Raw genomic sequence first — 20,231 nt, 5'->3', positions numbered from 1 at the left:
CTTTCTCCTTAAACTTAAGAGAAGAGAAAGTCGAACCCAAGGTTCCCATAGCTTCTTCAAGTTCACTAATCCTATGGGTTCGATTATCATGAGTAGCACAATTTTCTAAAACGGCAATTCTCTCATTGATTCCACTTAGAGTTTTATCAAGTTTATCAGTGTTATTGAGTAATATTCCCAATTTAGTCTCAACGCTTGGAATTTTTTTCTCTATGACCTCCAATTTTTTTATGACATCTTCAAGAGAGACTTCAATTTTAGCTTCATTAACAGGTGGTATTCCAACTAGACTCTCAATAATGCAACTAGCTTCTAAGGCAGGAGTGCCTAGGAAATTACCTCCCGCAAGAGTATCAAGAACATACCTATTCCAACTAGAGATACCAACATAAAAATTCCTAAGTAGTATAATAGTGGAGTGTTTCTTAATGCACCTATGATGAGCATCGCTAATTCTATACCAAGCATCTTTAAAACTTTTTCCCCCTTGTTGCTTAAACGAACGAACTTCAACTTCAGGATTACTCATTTTTAGCAGTAGTAAATAAAGCAAACTAAATAAAATAAATGCAAGTAACTAATTTTTTTGTGTTTTCAATATAGAGAACAAGACAGTAAATAAAGTAAAACTAGAAACTAATTTTTTTGTGTTTTTGATATAGAGAGCAAACAAAGCAGTAAATAAAGTAAAGTAAAGCAAGACAAAAACAAAGTAAAGAGATTGGATGTGGGAGACTCCCCTTGCGGCGTGTCTTGATCTCCCCGACGAACGGCGCCGAAATTTAGCTTGATACGCGTGAAGCACACGTCCGTTGGGAACCCCAAGTGGAAGGTGTGATGCGTATAACAGCAAGTTTCCCTCAGTAAGAAACCAAGTTTTATCGAACTAGTAGGAGTCAAGGATCACGTGAAGGTTGTTGGTGACGGAGTGTAGTGCGGCGCAACACCAGGGATTCCGGCGCCAACGTGGAACCTGCACAACACAATCAAAGTACTTTGCCCCAACGTAACAGTGAGGTTGTCAATCTCACCGGCTTGCTGTAAACAAAGGATTAGATGTATAGTGTGGATGATGATGTTTGTTTGTGAAGAACAGTAAAGAACAAGTATTGCCGTAGATTGTATTTCAGATGTAAAGAATTGGACCGGGATCCACAGTTCACTAGTGGTGTCTCTCCCATAAGATAAACAGATGTTGGGTGAACAAATTACAGTTGGGCAATTGACAAATAAAGAAGGCATAACAATGCACATACATATATCATGATTAGTAATATGAGATTTAATTAGGGCATTACGATAAAGTACATAGACCGCTATCCAGCATGCATCTATGCCTAAAAAGTCCACCTTCAGGTTATCATCCGAACCCCCTCCAGTATTAAGTTCCAAACAACAGACAATTGCATTAAGTATGGTGCGTAATGTAATCAACACAAATATCCTTAGACAAAGCATCGATGTTTTATCCCTAGTGGCAACGAGCACATCCACAACCTTAGAACTTTCATCACATCGTCCCGGATTCAATGGAGGCATGAACCCACTATCGAGCATAAATACTCCCTCTTGGAGTTACAAGTATCAACTTGGCCGAGCCTCTACTAGCAACGGAGAGCATGCAAGAACATAAACAACATATATGATAGATTGATAATCAACTTGACATAATATTCAATATTCATCGGATCCCAACAAACACAACATGTAGCATTACAAATAGATGATCTTGATCATGATAGGCAGCTCACAAGATCTAACATGATAGCACAATGAGGAGAAGACAACCATCTAGCTATCGCTATGGACCCATAGTCCGAGTGGTGGACTACTCACACATCGATCCGGAGGCGATCATGGCGATGAAGAGACCTCCGGGAGATGATTCCCCTCTCCGGCAGGGGTGCCGGAGGCGATCTCCTGAATCCCCGAGATGGGATTGGCGGCGGCGGCGTCTCCGGAAGGTTTTCCGTATCGTGGCTCTCGGTGCGGGGGTTTCGCGACGAAGGCTTTAAGTAGGCGGAAGGGCAGGTCAGGAGGCGTCACGGGGGCCCCACACGCTAGGGCCGCGCGGGCCCCCTCTAGGCCGCGCCGCCCTAGTGTGGCGGCGCCCCGTGGCCCCACTTCGTATCTCCTCCGGTCTTCTGGAAGCTTCGTGGAAAAATAAGCCCCTGGGCGTTGATTTCGTCCAATTCCGAGAATATTTCCTTACTAGGATTTCTGAAACCAAAAATAGCAGAAAACATCAACTAGCTCTTCGGCATATCGTCAATAGGTTAGTGCCGGAAAATGCATAATAATGACATATAATGTGTATAAAACATGTGAGTATCATCATAAAAGTAGCATGAAACATAAGAAATTATAGATACGTTTGAGACGTATCACACTTCATGCAACCCAGCTCAACATAAGATGATTAACAATGCAATTCAATCAATAGGGGAAAACTCATACTTAACTTCACACACAATGTATATCTAAGAGCTGAATCTAAGAGCCTACATAGAACATGGTACTCTAAACCTACCCTTGGACACGACACATGAATTTTAATCATCGGCGTAACAACAGTGACCATGAATAATAAATTGTCTCATAATTCTAAGAATTGATCTAGAGAAAATGCACAAGCCATGTGCTAGTACATAGCTTGTGATACAATAATACCATTTTTTAAATAAAAAATGTGCGATATTTTAATCATTGGTTGATTAGATGAACAACTAGGTAGTGACAAAACAATAAACATCAACAAAGAACCGCCTCTACAAAAAAAGCACAAACAATCGCACACATGGTGTCTAGAGCACCACTCCAAATTTAGATGGGGGTGGTGTGTGTGGGTGGGGTGGGGAACTTGACAACGGTAAATTTGCTTTGTCTTTGCGCAAATCTCAAATCTCTACCCTCCATGGTTGGACCATCTTCTAGGATGCATAATACAGTACTCGTATGCAACAATATTGATTTGATATCATACATATTAATAATTTATCTACACGTTTGGTCAAATAAAATTTAAATTACCGAGAACCAACCTGAGGTTGGGTGGTTAGGAGGGTGGTTGTACCTCCAGCCACCAGAGTTCAAACCCTAGGTTTGACATCTGTGTGTTTCATAAAGGCGAAATATTCATTCAGTGGGAGGCGATGTCCCATCGACAGCGAGCCGCATGTGGTGATTTCATCAATTTCAAGATTCAATCGGCTGTCTCAGTCTTCGGAGGTGCTCGTAGGAGTAGGTGTACGTGTGCATTCATAAAGGTGAGTGTATGCGCGTATATGTGAACGCCTGGCGTTTATACTGCGTTTCTAAAAAAAAAATCAAATTACCAAAAGTAAGACCAAGGGTCAATATATATAGAGAGTATAGTTTGCCTTATTTTTTGACATGAGTTTGTGCCCTTTTGATTTTGCTTGACCGTGGCCAGCTGCCCAAAAGGATGCCGGGTACCCCGCGTTTGGGAAGGACGAATCTGCTAGCCGCCGCGCACTAGTTCACTCCTCTGCAGGCTCCTTCCCCCAATTTCAAACCAAAACCGCCGCACACCGCCACCTGCGCCTGCGCTGCCGCCCCCATTCGCCGCAACAATGGCGTCGGGTTCCTCCCGAGGTCACGTCGACCAGGTAAAACCCTAACCCTACTTCCTCCATCCACCGTCTCCCGCTCCAGCCCCTAACCATCCACCGGATCCGTCCCTCCCCAGTTCTTCGCGGCCAAGAAGCGGAGGCCCTCCGCGCGCAAGGACGAGCCCTCCTCGACCCATGGAAGTCCCGGGGCCGCCAAGGGGTCCCTGGCGGGCTACCTTGTCCGGTCCCCTCCCGCCGCCGCCGCGGCGGCGGCCCCGGCTCGCTCTCCTGGGATCGGGGACGCGGGCGCCCGGAGGAGCCTCTCGGCGGCGATGGATGTCGACGATTCCGCGGCGGCGATGAATGCCGACAATTCCGCGGCGGTGCCATGCGGGCCGTGGGGACGACGCGGATATGAAGAGGTTCACGATGGAGTTCTTGTCCCATTACTGCAGGTGAGCTATTCGTTCATCCGGGAGCTCTAATTTTGTGGGTCTGCCAAGAATCAGTCTTGCGTGAACAAGTTCTCCAGGCTGTAATCTTGTCTTGTTGCCGCAGTGCTATCCCGCCTGCTATGCCTGATGCTGGCAAGGCCGAGCCAGACAATAAGCAGCAGAAGCGGAGCGCAGGCCACTCGTTCTTGGTTCCTTGCGACGAGAGATCTGCCAAGAAGCAGTGTCTTCCCAATGTTAAGGTAAGACCGAATGATTATCCTTCGATGAAGGTGGTGTTGCGGGAGCTCTATGTACTTAACAGTTTGATGCACCACAGGATTTAGGCGATAACATGCCTGTCGCTAATCACGGTGGTTCAGAGTTTCTCCAGGTATGGTGGATCTAAAATGCCATCAAATCTCGATTAAAATTCCCTGTTTTAATAGCTAGCCATTGGTGATTCCAAGATCTTCATTTTTTTACAGGAATCAGGCCAAGGGGCAAAGCTCAGCGGTGAGGGGCTTGCGGCCGTGCAAAGATGTAGCTTTACCCCAAACACTGCACAGAAAAAGGTTGGATTTTCTGGCGAGACCCCCAAATCTGCGTCCTCCCTCATATCACCAGGGGAGGACTTCTGGAATGCCGCGATGGAATTTGCTGATGGCGTCTCCGCTCTGGCTGATAAGGGTCCTAAAAGGCACTGTAATGTGGCTGAGGACAAGTCATCGTGTGCGCTTGCACTGGGTTCTAAGGCTCTTCCTAGATCAGGAAATGATGAATTGAACTGTGAAAGTACAGTAGGTAGCAATCCTATGAAGCAGATAGACAAGTTCTCAAATACGGTAGATTTAGCAGCGGCAGCAAATATACAGCATGAAAGCAACTCTCCTTTGCCTGTGAAGCATTTGAACTTCTTTCATGAGGATGAGATTCAAGTTTCAGGCTTGGAAGGTAAAGAAAAAGGTGTCTCTGTTCCTGGAAGTGCACAAGTGAACAAGGGGCGACTGACGGAGAGTAGCTTTCATAGGACGGAGAACCTCATGGATTCTGTAGATGACATGAAGAGAGTCACTTCTGATCCAGACACCGATTCTCCGGTCATGGTTCCTGGTGAAGGTCTGTTCAAGTCAAAAACTGCAGGGAGTGACCTCAATCAACTGACCCAGGGTGGCACTAAATCGATTGCTGCAAGCAAGCCTAACAGAGATTCCAAGAGTATGTTTGCTTCTCAAAGAGTGGAATCTAGCACTCCTACTAGCTCTGTTCCTCCAAAGGACCACTCCAAGCTCTCCAGTTGGCTCCCTCCCGAGCTTTGTGCTATATACATGAAAAAGGGCATTCCGGGGCTATATCCATGGCAGGTCAGTTTCTAGTTTTTTTTTCCTTCTTTCAAATGTCACATACATTCTCCATTAAAGGTCAACATAAAACTGCAGCCGCTGTCAAGCAATATTTTCCACACTAACCAATCATGTCAACTCTGCCCCTAGTAGTTACTAAGATTGTGTGACTATACTGTTAGTTTAATCATGTTTGTAAAAATTATCTTAGGAATTTATGTTGTAACTCATAACTTATGTTCTTCGTGTCACATGCAAACCACCTATTTCCTAAACATCCTGTATACTGAGTGGTGCACATGCCATGAGCTACTTCTCTACTCTCTGCAAATGATTCATATGTAGAAACAACTATTTACTACCATGGTACCACCACAATTTTGTATTATCATGTTATTTTGCAATGTTCGAAACTGACATTGCTGTTTAGTATTTCCACTTTGTGGGATTCACACTCCTCTTTGTTTATCGGGTGCATACTACATATATGTCATAGTTATGCATGCCCTTCTTTCACTTTTGTATGTGTGGCCGTTGTGCACTCAACTATATATTTCAGTGGGTTGAGATATTAGGGTTATTTTGTGCCAAAACCAATTGTTGTCCACTGATGGGGAACAAATGATTCAATTAAAACTACTTATCTTACCAAAAGATGCACTTTTCTTATGAAGTATACTTTACCATCATAAGCAATTAATGACCTCCTTATATAGTGGCTCTAGATCTGAAGATAAACTGTTTAAACAGATATCTAAATGATAGATCCAAAAAGAAATATCTAGTATGCAAACTGTCATAATCCCTAAGTAATGTTATTGTTGCGATTTGCTGACTTCCTTTTTATTGTGTTTGGTTGGGTTAATCTACACAAGATACTGTTGCTCACTGATTATTAGTTGCATACTTTTTTTTACTGTATTTACTTTTCTTTTATTAATTTACGTTCCATGTCTATTGCAGGTGGAATGTTTACTTGTGGATGGTGTCTTGGAGAAACGCAATCTTGTATATTGTGCATCAACGAGGTACTTGGATGTTTAGTTGCTTTCTTTCTGTTGATTAATCGCAGTGCCCAATGATTGAACCTTATTTTGTTGCTTTTCTGTAGATGTTTGATTCCATTATTCTAAATATGTACTTCCCATGATCCATGAATAATGTTAATCCAGAACAGTTCATATTCCATTTAATTTTTATATTTCCTTATGTGCATTCTGCTGTTCTTATGTTGCAGCGCTGGTAAAAGTTTTGTTGCTGAAGTTCTGATGTTGAGACGGATATTATCCAGTCAAAAGATAGCAATTTTAGTCCTTCCCTATGTTTCATTATGCGCTGAAAAGGTAAACATCTGTACTGAGCTTGGTGATATTTGTACTGATTACTTGTGTTGGACTCTTATGATTAATTGACTATTCAACTTTTTTTACAGGCTGAACATCTTGAGCAACTTCTTGCGCCACTGGGTAGACATGTCCGTAGCTATTATGGAAATCAGGGGGGAGGGTCACTTCCTAAAGATACATCAGTTGCTGTATGTACCATAGAGAAGGCTAATTCTTTGGTAAACAAATTGTTGGAGGATGGCCGCCTTTCTGAACTTGGTATAATTGTAATAGATGAGCTTCATATGGTAAGTTTTATCTAACCCAGTATGCTTCTTAAGATCTGTTCTTTTGGTTCACCTTTTGTTCTTTGTGTTTACTCACATGACAAAGTTACATCCAATATATCTGGGATTCATCAACTTATACATCAAAACTGATTTAGAATTGTATGCTTAGAAGTTATAATACACTAGCACCATTAAAAATAGGCATGCTATCATATTTAACTAATTCTGCAATTAAATAGTAAGATAGGGTGTGGATTATGCTCTATTTCCTGTCCCTTTTCAGCTGTAGGAACTAGGAAGTGAGCCTGAATGTAGTGTACAATGCCGCCACGCAGATTCAAGTACCTGTGGACTTGAATTTGGTCTCTTATGTCATCTCTGTTAATGAAACATGTTCCTCCTACATGGTTCTTCATTATTTTTTCTGCTATAGTAGTGTCAATCATGCATCATTTGTACAATCAAAACTTCTACTTGGTTGACATGACTGATAATTCTTTCTGCAAATATGCCCTAGTTTTTCTCTCCCTTCACAAGTTGGTAGTAAAAGAGACATCTCTTTCCATGCCATTGCATAAGTACCTGATGTTTCTTGTGCCACTAGAAAGAGGCACTTATTTTCTATGCCATTGCATAAGTACCTGATGTTTCTTGTGCCACTAGAAAGAGGCACTTATTTTCTATGCCATTGAAGAGGCCACAATCCATTTTTCAGCTACTGCTGTGAGCATCTGTTAGTTTGCATGGTTGGATCTTGTCAGATTGTTGAGAATGACAGAACTCCCCCTCTTATGACCTGTTTGGTTTCTTAGTTCCAGTTTATCTTCCATATTCCTTCACTCTGCCAACCTACTCAAGTCAAAGCATGGGAAGGAGGCAGATCTATCTCTCCTACCTTCTAGATCTGTCTTTCTCCACATCACATCCCTCTCATGTGTTTGTCTTTGAAATTCCGTCTCAGTCTCCCCCGTTAAGGTAAGTGCCACATACACGTCAATCTTCTCCTGTGCTTGCCGCTTCTAATTTTGATAGCCGCCCCCTCCGAAGGACTTGCGGTGGCTGCAGAGTTGTTGCCTCACCTGCCTTCTCTTGCTCTCTCTCCATCATTCTCTCACTGGTCTCACACCATCAGCTGGTAGGAGCTCTCACACTCCTTGTTCCAGTGCAGCAGCTTCAGCTTAGGGCGTCATGCCGCCGTGTCCTCCTTCTCTGATGGCAGGTCAGTGACTCCTCGGGACAAATATCCTGCTGAGGCCTTGATCAGAGTGTCCGCGGGTTCCTCCAAATGCTGTCTCGGTAGATAGCTTCTTAAGTTGCCAGCTTGGGCCAATAAGAGGGGCAGCGCCAGAGGTGTGCCTTTCCTTGGTGGAGGGGGAGGTGAACACCATGCGGTGGAGTGTGGGCATGGAGTGCAAGTAGCCAAGCACATGCTTTGTGGCCAAGGGCGTTAGGGTTCATTGCCGTCAACTCATGCCCGGACATGGGTCGCAAGTACATCTTTCGTGGCTAAGGTTGTTTCGATGCATCATGCACAGGGAGGAGGATGAGGTGCTCTGCATGGCTGCATCTCAGTAATAATCTTAAAATATAACTGCCTTTAAAGCAGCCATTATAATGTAATGAGTAATTGACCATATTTATCTATTGCATCCAGACCCCTCTTTGTCATGTGAAGTAGTTCTATCCTCTTCTCCTTTGGCTTCCTCATTGTTGAAGAACATGTAAAGTCCCCCTGTTTACACATGTAAAGTTTCTCTAATATACAACTGTGTTATAGGTTGGTGATCAACACAGAGGGTACCTTTTGGAGCTGATGCTGACAAAGCTTCGGTATGCCGCTGGTGAAGGAAATTCAGAGTCATCTAGTGGAGAAACTTCAGGTTCTAGCAGTGGGAAGACGGGTGCCACTCATGGATTGCAGATTATTGGTATGAGTGCTACTATGCCCAACGTTGGAGCCGTAGCTGATTGGCTTCAAGTGAGAACTCTATTGTTGCTTTCATATCTACCTACTTTTTAGTCAATTTTGCTATCTACCTTAAACAGACATGTAGTGTAATAATCCAGAGATGTTCAATCCAACAATTGGATGTCATTCACCATATTACTAGAGGAATTCGCTCGTATAATTCATTGCGCTAAGGGCTCGGTTCTAGGTAGATGGGAGCTAGCGCCTAGGCGGCGGCCCAGCAGACAGTGGATATGCAGTGCACATTGCAGCACAAACATAATAAAAGAGCAGAAATTCTACAAATAAAGTTGAGGCATACATTATTTTAATCAGTAGTGAACTTAAATTTATTCAGCGTCAACTATGTGATGGTCTGTTACCTTGGAACTATTGGTCTAGAAACATTTTTAGTAATCAAACAAGGAGTGGTGTTAGTAGTGATATTCATATCTGGTGAAGCCTAGCCTGTAATCAGCTTCACTCTAACTTGCTGAACTATGGGATTTGGTCGCTGTTGTTTATTTACTATATTCTAGTTCCCTGAATCCAAAACCCAATTTGTGATGATCTACACAAAATTAAAAGAAATTTTTGTTGCGAGGTCACGGAAAGTTAGTGTCTGTACGAAGTAGTATTATACTTCATTGCAAACTTCTCGATAATTGATGTCTCTTGTGCAACACCAGGCCGCACTTTATCAAACTTCCTTTCGACCTGTCCCACTGGAGGAATTTATTAAAGTTGGTAATCAAATATTTGATAAGGACATGAATATTGTTCGCGTTCTTCCAAAAGTAGCTGATCTTGGTGGTAAGGATCCAGACCATATTGTTGCATTGTGTAATGAGGTAAATTCAATAGGCACTCTCTAGTAATTCTCAGTTTCCTACTATAGTTTGTAAGATCATAACTGACTCGTTTCACCCCTTCAGGTTGTGTTGGAGGGCCATTCTGTTCTTTTGTTTTGCTCTAGCAGAAAAGGCTGTGAATCAACTGCAAGACATATTGCAAAGTACCTGAAAGTAGCTTCTGGTCGCTCAAAAGAAGTTGGCTCAGAGTTTCGAGATGCTGCATCTGCAGTTGAAGCCTTGAAGAGGTGTCCTGCTGGGTTAGATCCTGTATTGGAAGAAACCATTCCATTTGGTGTTGCATACCACCATGCTGGTCTGACGGTACTTATTTTTACATTAACATTTTATTTCCGTCATATACCACCATGCTGGTCTCATGGTACTTATTTTTACATTAATATTTTATCCCCAGCATATAATTTATGGTGAATAGAAAGTTTAGTTTGATATTGTATTTACTGTTCATTGCTGTGGACATTTGCATGCCAGTTCTTACTGCTGTTGAGAACGTTGCCCTTTTGACTTCATGCAACTTTTCTATTTTAGTTTTCAGTGCAAATGCAAATACATATTTTGTTATGATCATGATGAGGATGCACCACCAGATAATCGAGTTCATAATCTATGTCCCCTTCTGTCTTTAGTGACTGTTACAGCCTGGCTCTTTTGTCAGGTTGAGGAGAGAGACATTGTGGAAACATGCTACCGTAAAGGTCTTGTCCGAGTTTTGACTGCCACATCAACTTTAGCTGCTGGAGTAAACTTACCTGCCAGACGAGTTATATTCAGGCAACCAAGGATAGGTCGTGATTTCATCGATGGGACCCGCTATAGACAGATGGCTGGCCGCGCTGGTCGAACTGGAATAGATACAAAAGGAGAGAGTGTAAGCTATAGAACTTACATTGGCATTTTAAGTTTGTAACTACTCATTTATGTATTAGGATTTTTTTTTGATTTGTGGACACCTTACAAGGTTAGTTCTGATACATACGTTTGAAATACAGATACTTGTATGTAGGCCTGAAGAGGTAAAGAGGATAACAGGTATTGTTAAAAGTGATTGCCCTGCCTTACAGTCATGCCTCTCGGAAGACAAAAATGGAATGACTCATGCAATCATGGAGGTTGTTGCTGGTGGGATCGTGCAAACTGCAAGTGATATCCATCGATATGTGAGGTGTACGTTGCTTAACTCTACCAAACCTTTTGACGATGTTGTTAAGTCTGCTCAAGACTCTCTTCGTTGGTTATGCCATAAAAGGTTTGTTGAGTGGAATAATGAAACCAAAATATACTCCGCCACTCCACTTGGGCGAGCATCTTTTGGCAGTTCTCTTAATCCTGAGGAATCACTGGTAGGTACCTTTTTATTGTTATATTTTCTTTATTTCTCATTAAACGTTACTAATCATTCTTTCTGACTACAGGTTGTGCTTGATGATCTTTCAAGGGCAAGAGAAGGTTTTGTTCTAGCATCTGATTTGCATTTAGTCTACTTGGTAACACCGATAAACGTAGATGTTGAACCTGATTGGGAATTGTATTATGAGAGGTTCATGCAATTGTCTACTCTTGAGCAGGTACACATATGTTCTGTTGCATCTACGAAATTTGTTATCTGATGTTTGATTTGATCTTCCGTACTATTTTGTATTTTCGAATAATACTTGTTTTCGTTGGACAGATGCCAAGATAAGTTTTCTATGTTTACCACTACCTGAAATGCTGAATGCTTACACACTACTTCTGAAGTAATACAACCATTCCATTCATGTGTCACAACAATCTCCATACAGATGTCTCAGAACATTTGACATAGGCCATAAAATAATCAAAAAAGTTACAAATGGCAAAACTATATATTTTTTAGTTATATTGCATATTGACTAACCCCAAGGTGGACATCGTTGAGAGATTGACCTACTCCAGTATTTACAGGAGTAAAAAACTGATTACTGCAACTCTACTAGGCAAACTTAATAACCTTCGCTTTAAATTAGCATTGATACTAAAAGAAAAATCTTAGTGAAATAATGTTCAATTTGTGGCCTCTAGGATTTGGATAATCCCATTCATGCCACTTTAGGACATTATTAGAACCTCTATCATCTAGTGAGAAGAGAGAAATATAGGTGAAAGTTACCCCTCCAAGATATTGCTCCAGTTAGGTCAGTATATTAACCGAATCTGATAGATCAGATTGCCTTTTGGTCTCTTTCTGGATTGTAAGTGCTCTCTTGTTAAGTTAAGGCTGTTGGACTAGCAGGCAGTTAAGCTTGCTGCACATTAGCCATTAGCCATCTAATGGCAGCTTTATCACAAATTTGCTATCATTTCCCAAGGCTCGTGTTATCAGTTATGGTATCTTGGCAGCAGCATTGAATAACAACTTCATCATAGCAACGACGACTGGGGCATACTATGTATAATCAAACATTTGCACACTTAGCAATTTATTTTACATAGTGCTTTTCTATGTTAATTTCTGGATTATTGATTTTTGTTGGTAATTATAAATGCAGTCAGTTGGCAATAGGGTTGGAGTAATAGAACCTTTCTTGATGCACATGGCTCATGGGGGAGCAATGCCTATTCGTGGAAGGCCTAAGAGAAATACCAGTGGAGGTTCTGGTGGAAATGCTCTTATTAATGATCAGTCGCTTAGAGTATCAAAGCGCTTTTATGTGGCGTTGATGATATCCAGGCTTGCTCAGGTATAATTCAACTTCTAGTTGATTATTTATCAGTTAGCTTACTATTCCTGAAATTTATATATTGTACTTGGCACGTGATATGGTTTTAATGTTTCAGAGTCCTTTTGCATTTACATATACAGTGTGATTAATATCTGAAGTTTTAATGCATTTGAATTTCTGAACTTTTCAGGAGGTTCCTGTCACTGATGTTTGTGAATCATTTAAAGTTGCCAGAGGTACTATTCAAGGCTTGCAGGAAAATGCTGGCAGGTTTGCTTCAATGGTTTCTGCCTTTTGTCAGAGACTTGGTTGGCAGGATTTAGAAGGCCTTGTTGCCAAGTTTCAAAACCGTGTCTCCTTTGGAGTTAGGGCAGAGATCGCAGAACTTACATCAATTCCATTCGTCAAGGTTTGTTGTGTCACTATGCATAGATGACTTATCCAAGTGTTGCCACTTCCCACTGCCTATTCTTACCTTATTGTATGCAACATGGATGTAGGGCTCACGTGCAAGGGCTCTTTATAACTCTGGTTTACGTACCCCTGTTACCATTGCTGAAGCATCTGTTCCTGAAATAGCAAAAGCTATTTTCGAATCTACTTGGTCTGGTCAAGGTCGGTATTTGAGCTTTTGCCTTACTTTTGGTCTACCTTTTCATGTTACTTACTGAGTCTTATGTAAACAGTAGTAATGTCAAGTGGTGGTGTGCTTAGTAGCAGAGTAGCAGTAGTAATGGAATTGACAAATTACTGTGGAACATAGGACCTTTTGCTATTTTCTGCATATAGTTCAAAACTTCAAATGTACTTCCATAGTAGCATTCACCTCGTGCATCTGCTTTTGTTTTTCATCATTTGTTATGTAGTGTGTTTTGATCAGTTCAGGGTGAAGTTACTATATCCATCATTTTTCTATATTTTGTGCATTTTCCTTATGATATGTTGTTCTGTTGACTAGATGATCATGGTTTACGAAGAATGCAATTTGGTATAGCCAAGAAAATAAAAAATGGAGCTCGCAGAATTGTTCTTGAGGAGGCAGAAGCAGCCAGAGTAGCAGCATTCTCAGCTTTCAAATCACTTGGGGTAGAAGTTCCTCAATTTACCACACCTCTCCTTCCAGCTAGTGAGGACTCTCCACCTCGAGATGTCATGGTGTCTCCTGTTGGAGATCATGCTAAGTGCCACGAGTCAGCTTTAGGGACACATATTGGTGATGGAAGGGACATGTGCTCCAATTATGTTGCTCAAAGGGCGTCTACAGAGATTGTACGGGAGGATATGCACCCTGTTTTCTCCATTCAAATAAAAGAAAGCGAGGGAATAGCAAACAGTGTCAACATTGGTACTATGCAAGAAGAAGCATCACCTTTGTCGACAGCAATTATTAGTCAGTCGCTCAGCAGAAATGTGGCTGACAAAGGTCCTGTCAATGCATGCAACTTCCCTGGAGGGTTCAATAGTTTCCTTGATCAATGGTCATCTGTTAATGATTTTTCTTTTGATCTTCATTTTGTTAGGAGATCAACTAAACGATCTTTGACCATTTTTGAAATTCTTGGGTTGGCTGTTTGTTGGGAAAATTCACCTGTCTACTACTGCAATTTCCCAAAAGACCTAACCCCAACTGGTATCAATGAGTCCATTGAAATGTGGGAAGAATTTAAGAGAAGATGGAGTAGAATAATTGGCATCATGCAGCAAAAGAGCGTCAGGAAAATGACATGGAATTTGAAAATCCAGATTCAGGCACTTAAATCTCCCTGTGTTTCTTGTCAACGGCTTGCTAGGCTTCGCCTCGACCATAAAACATTGAACAACATTGATGTCCTTGACAGCACATATGTGTTACTACCACCCATCTCTGTCTATAATGGATTAGACATATGCTTGGTGGCATGGATTCTCTGGCCAGATGAGGAGAGCAAAACAGCGCCAAACCTTGAGAAGGTATAATATTTATGTTGTGATCCGCAATTCCTTTTATAATGCATCATTTTTCCAAATTGTTTAAAACTGATTTCTTCGAACTGTTTCTTATTATTTTAATGTCAGCTATTTCAAATGTTTTTCTGCGATTTGACTTATTTCTTCTGATAAATAGTTGGTGAAGAGGCGGCTACATAGTGAGGCCGCAGCAGCAGCAAATCGGGATGGCAGATGGAGAAATCAGATGCACAAAGCAGCTCATAATGGTTGCTGTAGGCGTGCTGCGCAGACAAGAGCACTCGGTTCTGTTTTGAGGAAGTTACTTGTTTCTGAAAAGCTCAATGATTTGGTTGAAACCATCGAGGGTCCATTGGTATATTCTGTACCTTTGCATAATGAAAATTATTACAGAATGCTTTAATAGTACTAATACATTTATTTGGACAGGTAAATGTTCTTGCTGATATGGAACTCTGGGGAATTGGTGCTGACATGGATGCATGTCTCAGAGGGAGGCATATTATAATAAAAAAGCTGAAGGAGCTAGAGAAAGAAGCATACAAATTAGTGGGCAAGAGCTTCTCGCTGAATGCAAATGCTGACATCGCTGACATTCTTTTTACACACTTAAAACTGCCAGTCCCAAAAGGTTGCGAGAAAGGGAAGTTGCATCCTAGCACTGACAAGCAGTGTCTGGACCATCTGAGGTAAAAAAAATTCCATCATCGTTTGGGAGGTGAACACTTTTTTCATGCTTAGTAACCATTATTCTGATGATTCTCTTTGTCAATCTGAAGTGAATTTGTAAATCATTCAGGCTAAAACACTAGTCACAGTATTAGAGGAATTTATATCTACAACTTACACTATATTTAGTTTAAAAATGCATGAGTTACTGATATTTAGGGAGCATACCAAACTCTCTCAAATCAGTGCACAAGAGCATCTCTAGCCCTTCTCCTAAAACTTAACTCCCCACATCACCTCACTAAACTAAACTCCCTATACCACTTCCCTGAACTTAACTCCCAATAATTTGATGGGTCTGGGACGAGATCCTCGCTTGGCTGCACCTTGCCTGCAGGCCACCTGACAACGACTCCACCTTGGTGGACTGGTGGCGCACCGCTAGGCAGAGCATGCCCAAGCCCATGCACAAAGGCCTTGCGTCCGTGACCTTGCTCATCCCCTGGATGATCTGGAAGCATCACAACAGCTGCGTCTTCGAGAACGCCCAACCATCGACCACCACCTTCTGCGTTTTCTCAAAAATTTAATGGGTCTGGGTCTCTGGAAGGCTTGCACCTAGTCCTTCCCCTAAACTTAACAACCAACAAAGTATTCATCGGTATTCCTCTCACCCTTTTTCATACATAAACTACATTTTCCCAACATATTAATCCAAACCTTGATACTTCTAATGCACACGGCAACATTTCTAATTCATTATTTTCATATTTAAAAATTCAAACACAACATGGAGTCCAAATAAATAGCATAGAACATCAAAGTGCATAAATTTAACAAAAAATATGAATTTAAGCAACGTACGATATCAATCAAAAGCCACCACCACCACTACCACTAGCACAAGGCTCGCGTCGCCACTTCTCACTTCTTTTGAGCACTGTGTAACAATGCATCACAGTCAAGGGCTTGTTCCAATTTCTCTTCTTTTGCTTCTATAGCTCTTGGATGTAGATGTACTCTCTATTTTTCACTTGACCAACACAATCTGACCACCGGTTGCAAGTTGCAACAGTCTTGAATTAACACTCCAGCATTGGAATAGAACCTCGAGTTAGATTGGATGGAACCAGGACATAGCTTGTATAGTATTCCAAAATCCTCTTCATTAGTTGGATGAAACCTTGACGCCCCGACGCTCATCCAAGCATAGCACAAAGTTTCATCCTCCATTCCTCCTTGAGCTTGTAGTTCGACGTCTCCTTGACCTTCCACTTTGGGACTTGAAGTGCAAAAATCCACCAACAAAGAAATATCAACACTAGACATTTGGAATACATCACAAAGAAATTGAGAAAGAAGAAAAGAAGAGACAAAAAAATACCTGACGGACATTTGGCCGAACACCTCAGAGGCGGGGTCTGCCTCATCAGCCTCGCTGACCACGATAGGCATCACCAAGGGTGTGGGGTGGTTTATACCACCAGAGGTGCCAGAGTGGGCGATGGAGGGGGTGATGGTGATGCAGACATCTCCCGAGCTGCCGCGCCATCTGTCGGCGTGTGCGGGCCATGGACAGCACTTCTGCATTCCGCAAAGTATACAAGAGTAGCTGTAGCTGAACCTGCCTGTTATACCAGTATATTTGTTGTGGTAGGAGGTCAGTATATGCGAACACCTTATTCAGTTCCTGTTTCAATATTATGTGTCATTTTTTTTCAGGGATGTGCACCCAATTGTCTCAATAATAAAGGAGCATAGAACATTGGCCAAACTGCTGAATGGCACATTGGGGTCTATCTGTTCACGGGCTCAGTTGTGCAATCAATCCCAAAGGTACATCATACATGGAAATTGGCTGCAAACATCAACTGCTACTGGCCGTCTATCAATGGAAGAGCCAAATCTCCAGGTTATGTATCTTGTATGTTTTGTTTGGTTTGATTTTCTAATATATTACCAGTGACTGAACTGTCTGAATCATCATTTGTAGTGTGTTGAGCATGTGGTGGATTTCACAACAGGAAAGAATGATGAAGATTGCACAAGCACGTCAATGGTTGATCATCATGAAATCAATGCCCGTGATTTTTTTGTTCCGACTCAAGTATTGCTCATTCAACGATTGTTTGCTTGTTGAATACTCCTAAAACAGCTATAATGATAATTTCATGGCCTCTCTTTCTTTTAACAGGATAACTGGTTGTTGGTAACAGCCGATTACTCGCAGATTGAGCTGCGTTTTATGGCACATTTTTCTAAGGATCCTGTATTGATCGAGCTTCTAAGTAAACCAGATGTTGATGTGTTCACTATGATTGCTTCAAGATGGATTGGCAAAGAAGAGTCCTTAGTCTCTTCTAAGGACCGAGAAAACACAAAAAGATTTATTTATGGCATCCTGTATGGAATGGGTGCCAACTCCCTTGCAGAGCAACTTGAATGCAGGCCAGAGGAAGCTGCACAGAAAATTCAAAGCTTTAAGAGATTCTTTCCTGGCGTTTCTTCATGGCTACAAGAAGCTGTAGCATCATGTCGTCAAAAAGGGTGAGTTTGGTTTTCTATAGTGTTTCTGCTTGTCATATCTGATCCATGTTCACTTTGTTGATGCTAGTTCAGAATTGTTCATTAGGTCAACGAAAATAATGGCATTCCAAACATCTTTATTAAGCATTCACATGTATCTCCTGATTGCTTTTCCAACATTAGCATACACCTTCTTTGGCGACTTTCAAGGGCCTGGTTATCTCTTTTCGTTTTGAATTCTCAGAACTTCTCAGTTATTTGAAGCTTGGAGTAGATTCTAGAGGCGTTTTTGAGCATTTTGAAGGAAGGACCAACCGTTTAGGCAAAAAGCAATGGTGCTGGCCACTGCTTTTCTGACCCGTTGGTCTATCCAAAATCAATGACACATGTGCTTTCTCAAAATATATCTGCATTCACATGCATCACCTTATTATGGAATATGGGTTTCCACTCCACTTTCTTTTAGTACCTGTGCAATCCAAGTTTACTGAGGTAAATTATAATATTCTTCCAGATATGTGGAGACCTTGATGGGACGGAGACGTTTTCTTTCAAAAATTACCGCTGGAAATAGCAAAGAAAAAGCAAAAGCACAAAGACAAGCAGTTAACTCTATTTGCCAGGTTAGCACACTATTATGTGCAATCTTATTTTAGTTGCTATGTTCATTGTATTAATGCACTATTATATATTTATATGCAGGGTTCTGCTGCTGATATTATCAAGGTGGCCATGCTTAAGCTTCATTCTGTAATTACCAATGGGAGTAGCGCAGTTGATTCCATGGATGGGCTTATGCAGAAGTTTTCAGGAATCAGAGGGCACTGTCACCTTCTTTTGCAGGTATGGCCATCACCCATTTTCGTGGATTCCTGTATTTATTTTTTCAGTATAGATAGGTTTAAATTGTGTTTGCATTTTGTAGGTGCATGATGAACTTGTGATTGAAGTTGACCCTTCTATGGTAGCAGAGGCTGGAAAGCTGCTACAGATATGCATGGAAAATGCAGCTTCACTCTTGGGTATCATTTTTGCGCCGACCTGTATGTTATTGGTTGATTTGCATTTGAAAGCTGACGACTGATTGCTGTTTGTTCTTGTTCCAGTACCTTTACGTACCAAAATAAAGGTTGGAAAAACTTGGGGTTCTCTTGAGCCTTTCCAGCCAGAGCCTTGATGCTATGATAGATGCCACTTCCAATTACCCAGGAATCATATTTTTCATCATACATTAGGACTAACTGGTAAGTTCTGATTTCTCTAAAGCAATGGTTGATCTACCATTAATGCTACTACTGCTATGAACATGCTTCGCATAAAAACACATGGCTTACTGCATACTTTATCTAGTTGGTTTGATGAAATTATTCGTCTTTTATCTACTTTGGATGTCTCTGAAACTTGAATTGAACATGCTTTCTGGTTCTCTGTCAGATGGGCTGGTGGTTGCCTAGTGCCTTTTTGTACAGTAATATCGAATCATGGCAATGGATGCGGTGGTGCCCTATGAAGGTGATTATCCTGGCATTGATCATTCAGAGATTCTCGGTGGCAAGAGCATGCGCAGTCCTTCCAACTTGGAGGATATCCACTGAGCAAGCTTTCATATATTCTATGAATGCATTGCCTGAAGTGTATGGCTTCTTGCTTGCTGGGAAATCTGAGAGAGCGGACTCGTGGCGACAAGAAAGAGCTTCCCATCTTGAGAAACCTCCATCATTAGGGATGAGGCCGCCCACTGAAACCTAGTTGGGGGCTCCATTCCCTTTAATCCCGGCTGAGCTGCATTTTGTGCACCCTTGGGCTGCTGTACATAAAAGTAGGTGTTGACTGGACAGATCTGTGCATATTGTACAACTGAATTGCTGGAAGGGGCAGAAGAATAGTTTTGACGCATACGTATTGCCCCTGGAGATAATCACTGTGTAGATAATTGTAATTGCTGTGGTGTTACTTGTGTTCATTGAAGGCTATAAAAAGTGCTTTTATAACAGAAAGCATATTATGATTCGTTAAGATAAGAGTTGAACCCCACAAGCGTCATTTAATTTGACATGGCGGCCTCACATCTAATGCTTATGCTTTGAGCATATGTGTTGGGGCAAGGCACCTTGTTGCCCCGTCCGTGGGGTATGTCGCTGTAGGTATGAGTCTTGTTCTCACTCTCCGCTTGACGTGTCGATGGGAAAGCACATGACATAGATTGGGAGGATGCCAAGATTCCTGTCATTGGAGATTTAGCCTATTGGTTTGTAGGGCTATTTATCTTAGGTTGGTTGTCTATTTCCTCTTGATGTTTTGGCTACATTGTACACCTACAACAAGATGAATCTTGGTTTGTTTTCGGGCAATCGGTTATCGACCCACGTCAAATGGGTGGCTTGGGAATCGAGCATATAGAGCGGTGTCTATTGTGCTGGCCATGCGTCCTTGATGGGGAGGGGGCTGGTGTTTGTTGCTGCAACCACACACTTCTCCATCAACAGTGTGCACACCTCAAAGCCGGTGGAGTTTGCGTTGATGAGTGGTGGAAAGGTGCGGTTTTAGGGTTTGTCACCGATGTCAAGGGCAATCTAACCTAGAACCTTCATACTTTGTTCATGTAGGTATTTTTGGTTGGCTTGGCA

General features: G+C 41.8%; 1 protein-coding gene across 1 annotated transcript; it reads left to right on the top strand.

Annotated features, from left to right (window-relative positions):
* The first annotated feature begins 3,935 nt into the window (after nt 1–3,935).
* LOC124656070 (helicase and polymerase-containing protein TEBICHI) lies at nt 3,936–19,569 on the top strand. Its single transcript, XM_047194876.1, has 27 exons — nt 3,936–4,027; nt 4,131–4,266; nt 4,344–4,397; nt 4,492–5,367; nt 6,310–6,374; nt 6,584–6,689; nt 6,779–6,979; nt 8,739–8,939; nt 9,599–9,760; nt 9,845–10,084; nt 10,437–10,649; nt 10,771–11,121; nt 11,194–11,346; nt 12,289–12,480; nt 12,653–12,871; nt 12,963–13,077; nt 13,421–14,412; nt 14,567–14,764; nt 14,839–15,098; nt 16,801–16,990; nt 17,072–17,185; nt 17,273–17,625; nt 18,119–18,227; nt 18,307–18,447; nt 18,530–18,626; nt 18,711–18,848; nt 19,039–19,569. The coding sequence occupies exons 1-26, from the start codon at nt 3,936–3,938 to the stop codon at nt 18,779–18,781; spliced, it is 5,901 nt and encodes a 1,966-aa protein (XP_047050832.1). The 3' UTR covers nt 18,782–18,848; nt 19,039–19,569.
* The last annotated feature ends 662 nt before the right edge of the window (nt 19,570–20,231 follow it).

The sequence above is a fragment of the Lolium rigidum genome, chromosome 5 (genome assembly GCF_022539505.1).
Source record: "Lolium rigidum isolate FL_2022 chromosome 5, APGP_CSIRO_Lrig_0.1, whole genome shotgun sequence".
Classification (NCBI taxonomy): domain Eukaryota; kingdom Viridiplantae; phylum Streptophyta; class Magnoliopsida; order Poales; family Poaceae; genus Lolium; species Lolium rigidum.
This window is presented reverse-complemented; position numbering and strand designations above follow the sequence as displayed.

What these genes read in the sequence shown, in the direction of transcription:
- LOC124656070 (XM_047194876.1), top strand. Translation starts at nt 3,936, where the DNA reads ATGCCGACAATTCCGCGGCGGTGCCATGCGGGCCGTGGGGACGACGCG. An exon ending in TGATATCCAGGCTTGCTCAG is followed by an intron (nt 12,481 to 12,652) that starts GTATAATTCAAC and finishes TGAACTTTTCAG; the next exon opens with GAGGTTCCTGTCACTGATGT. An exon ending in AAACCATCGAGGGTCCATTG is followed by an intron (nt 14,765 to 14,838) that starts GTATATTCTGTA and finishes TTATTTGGACAG; the next exon opens with GTAAATGTTCTTGCTGATAT.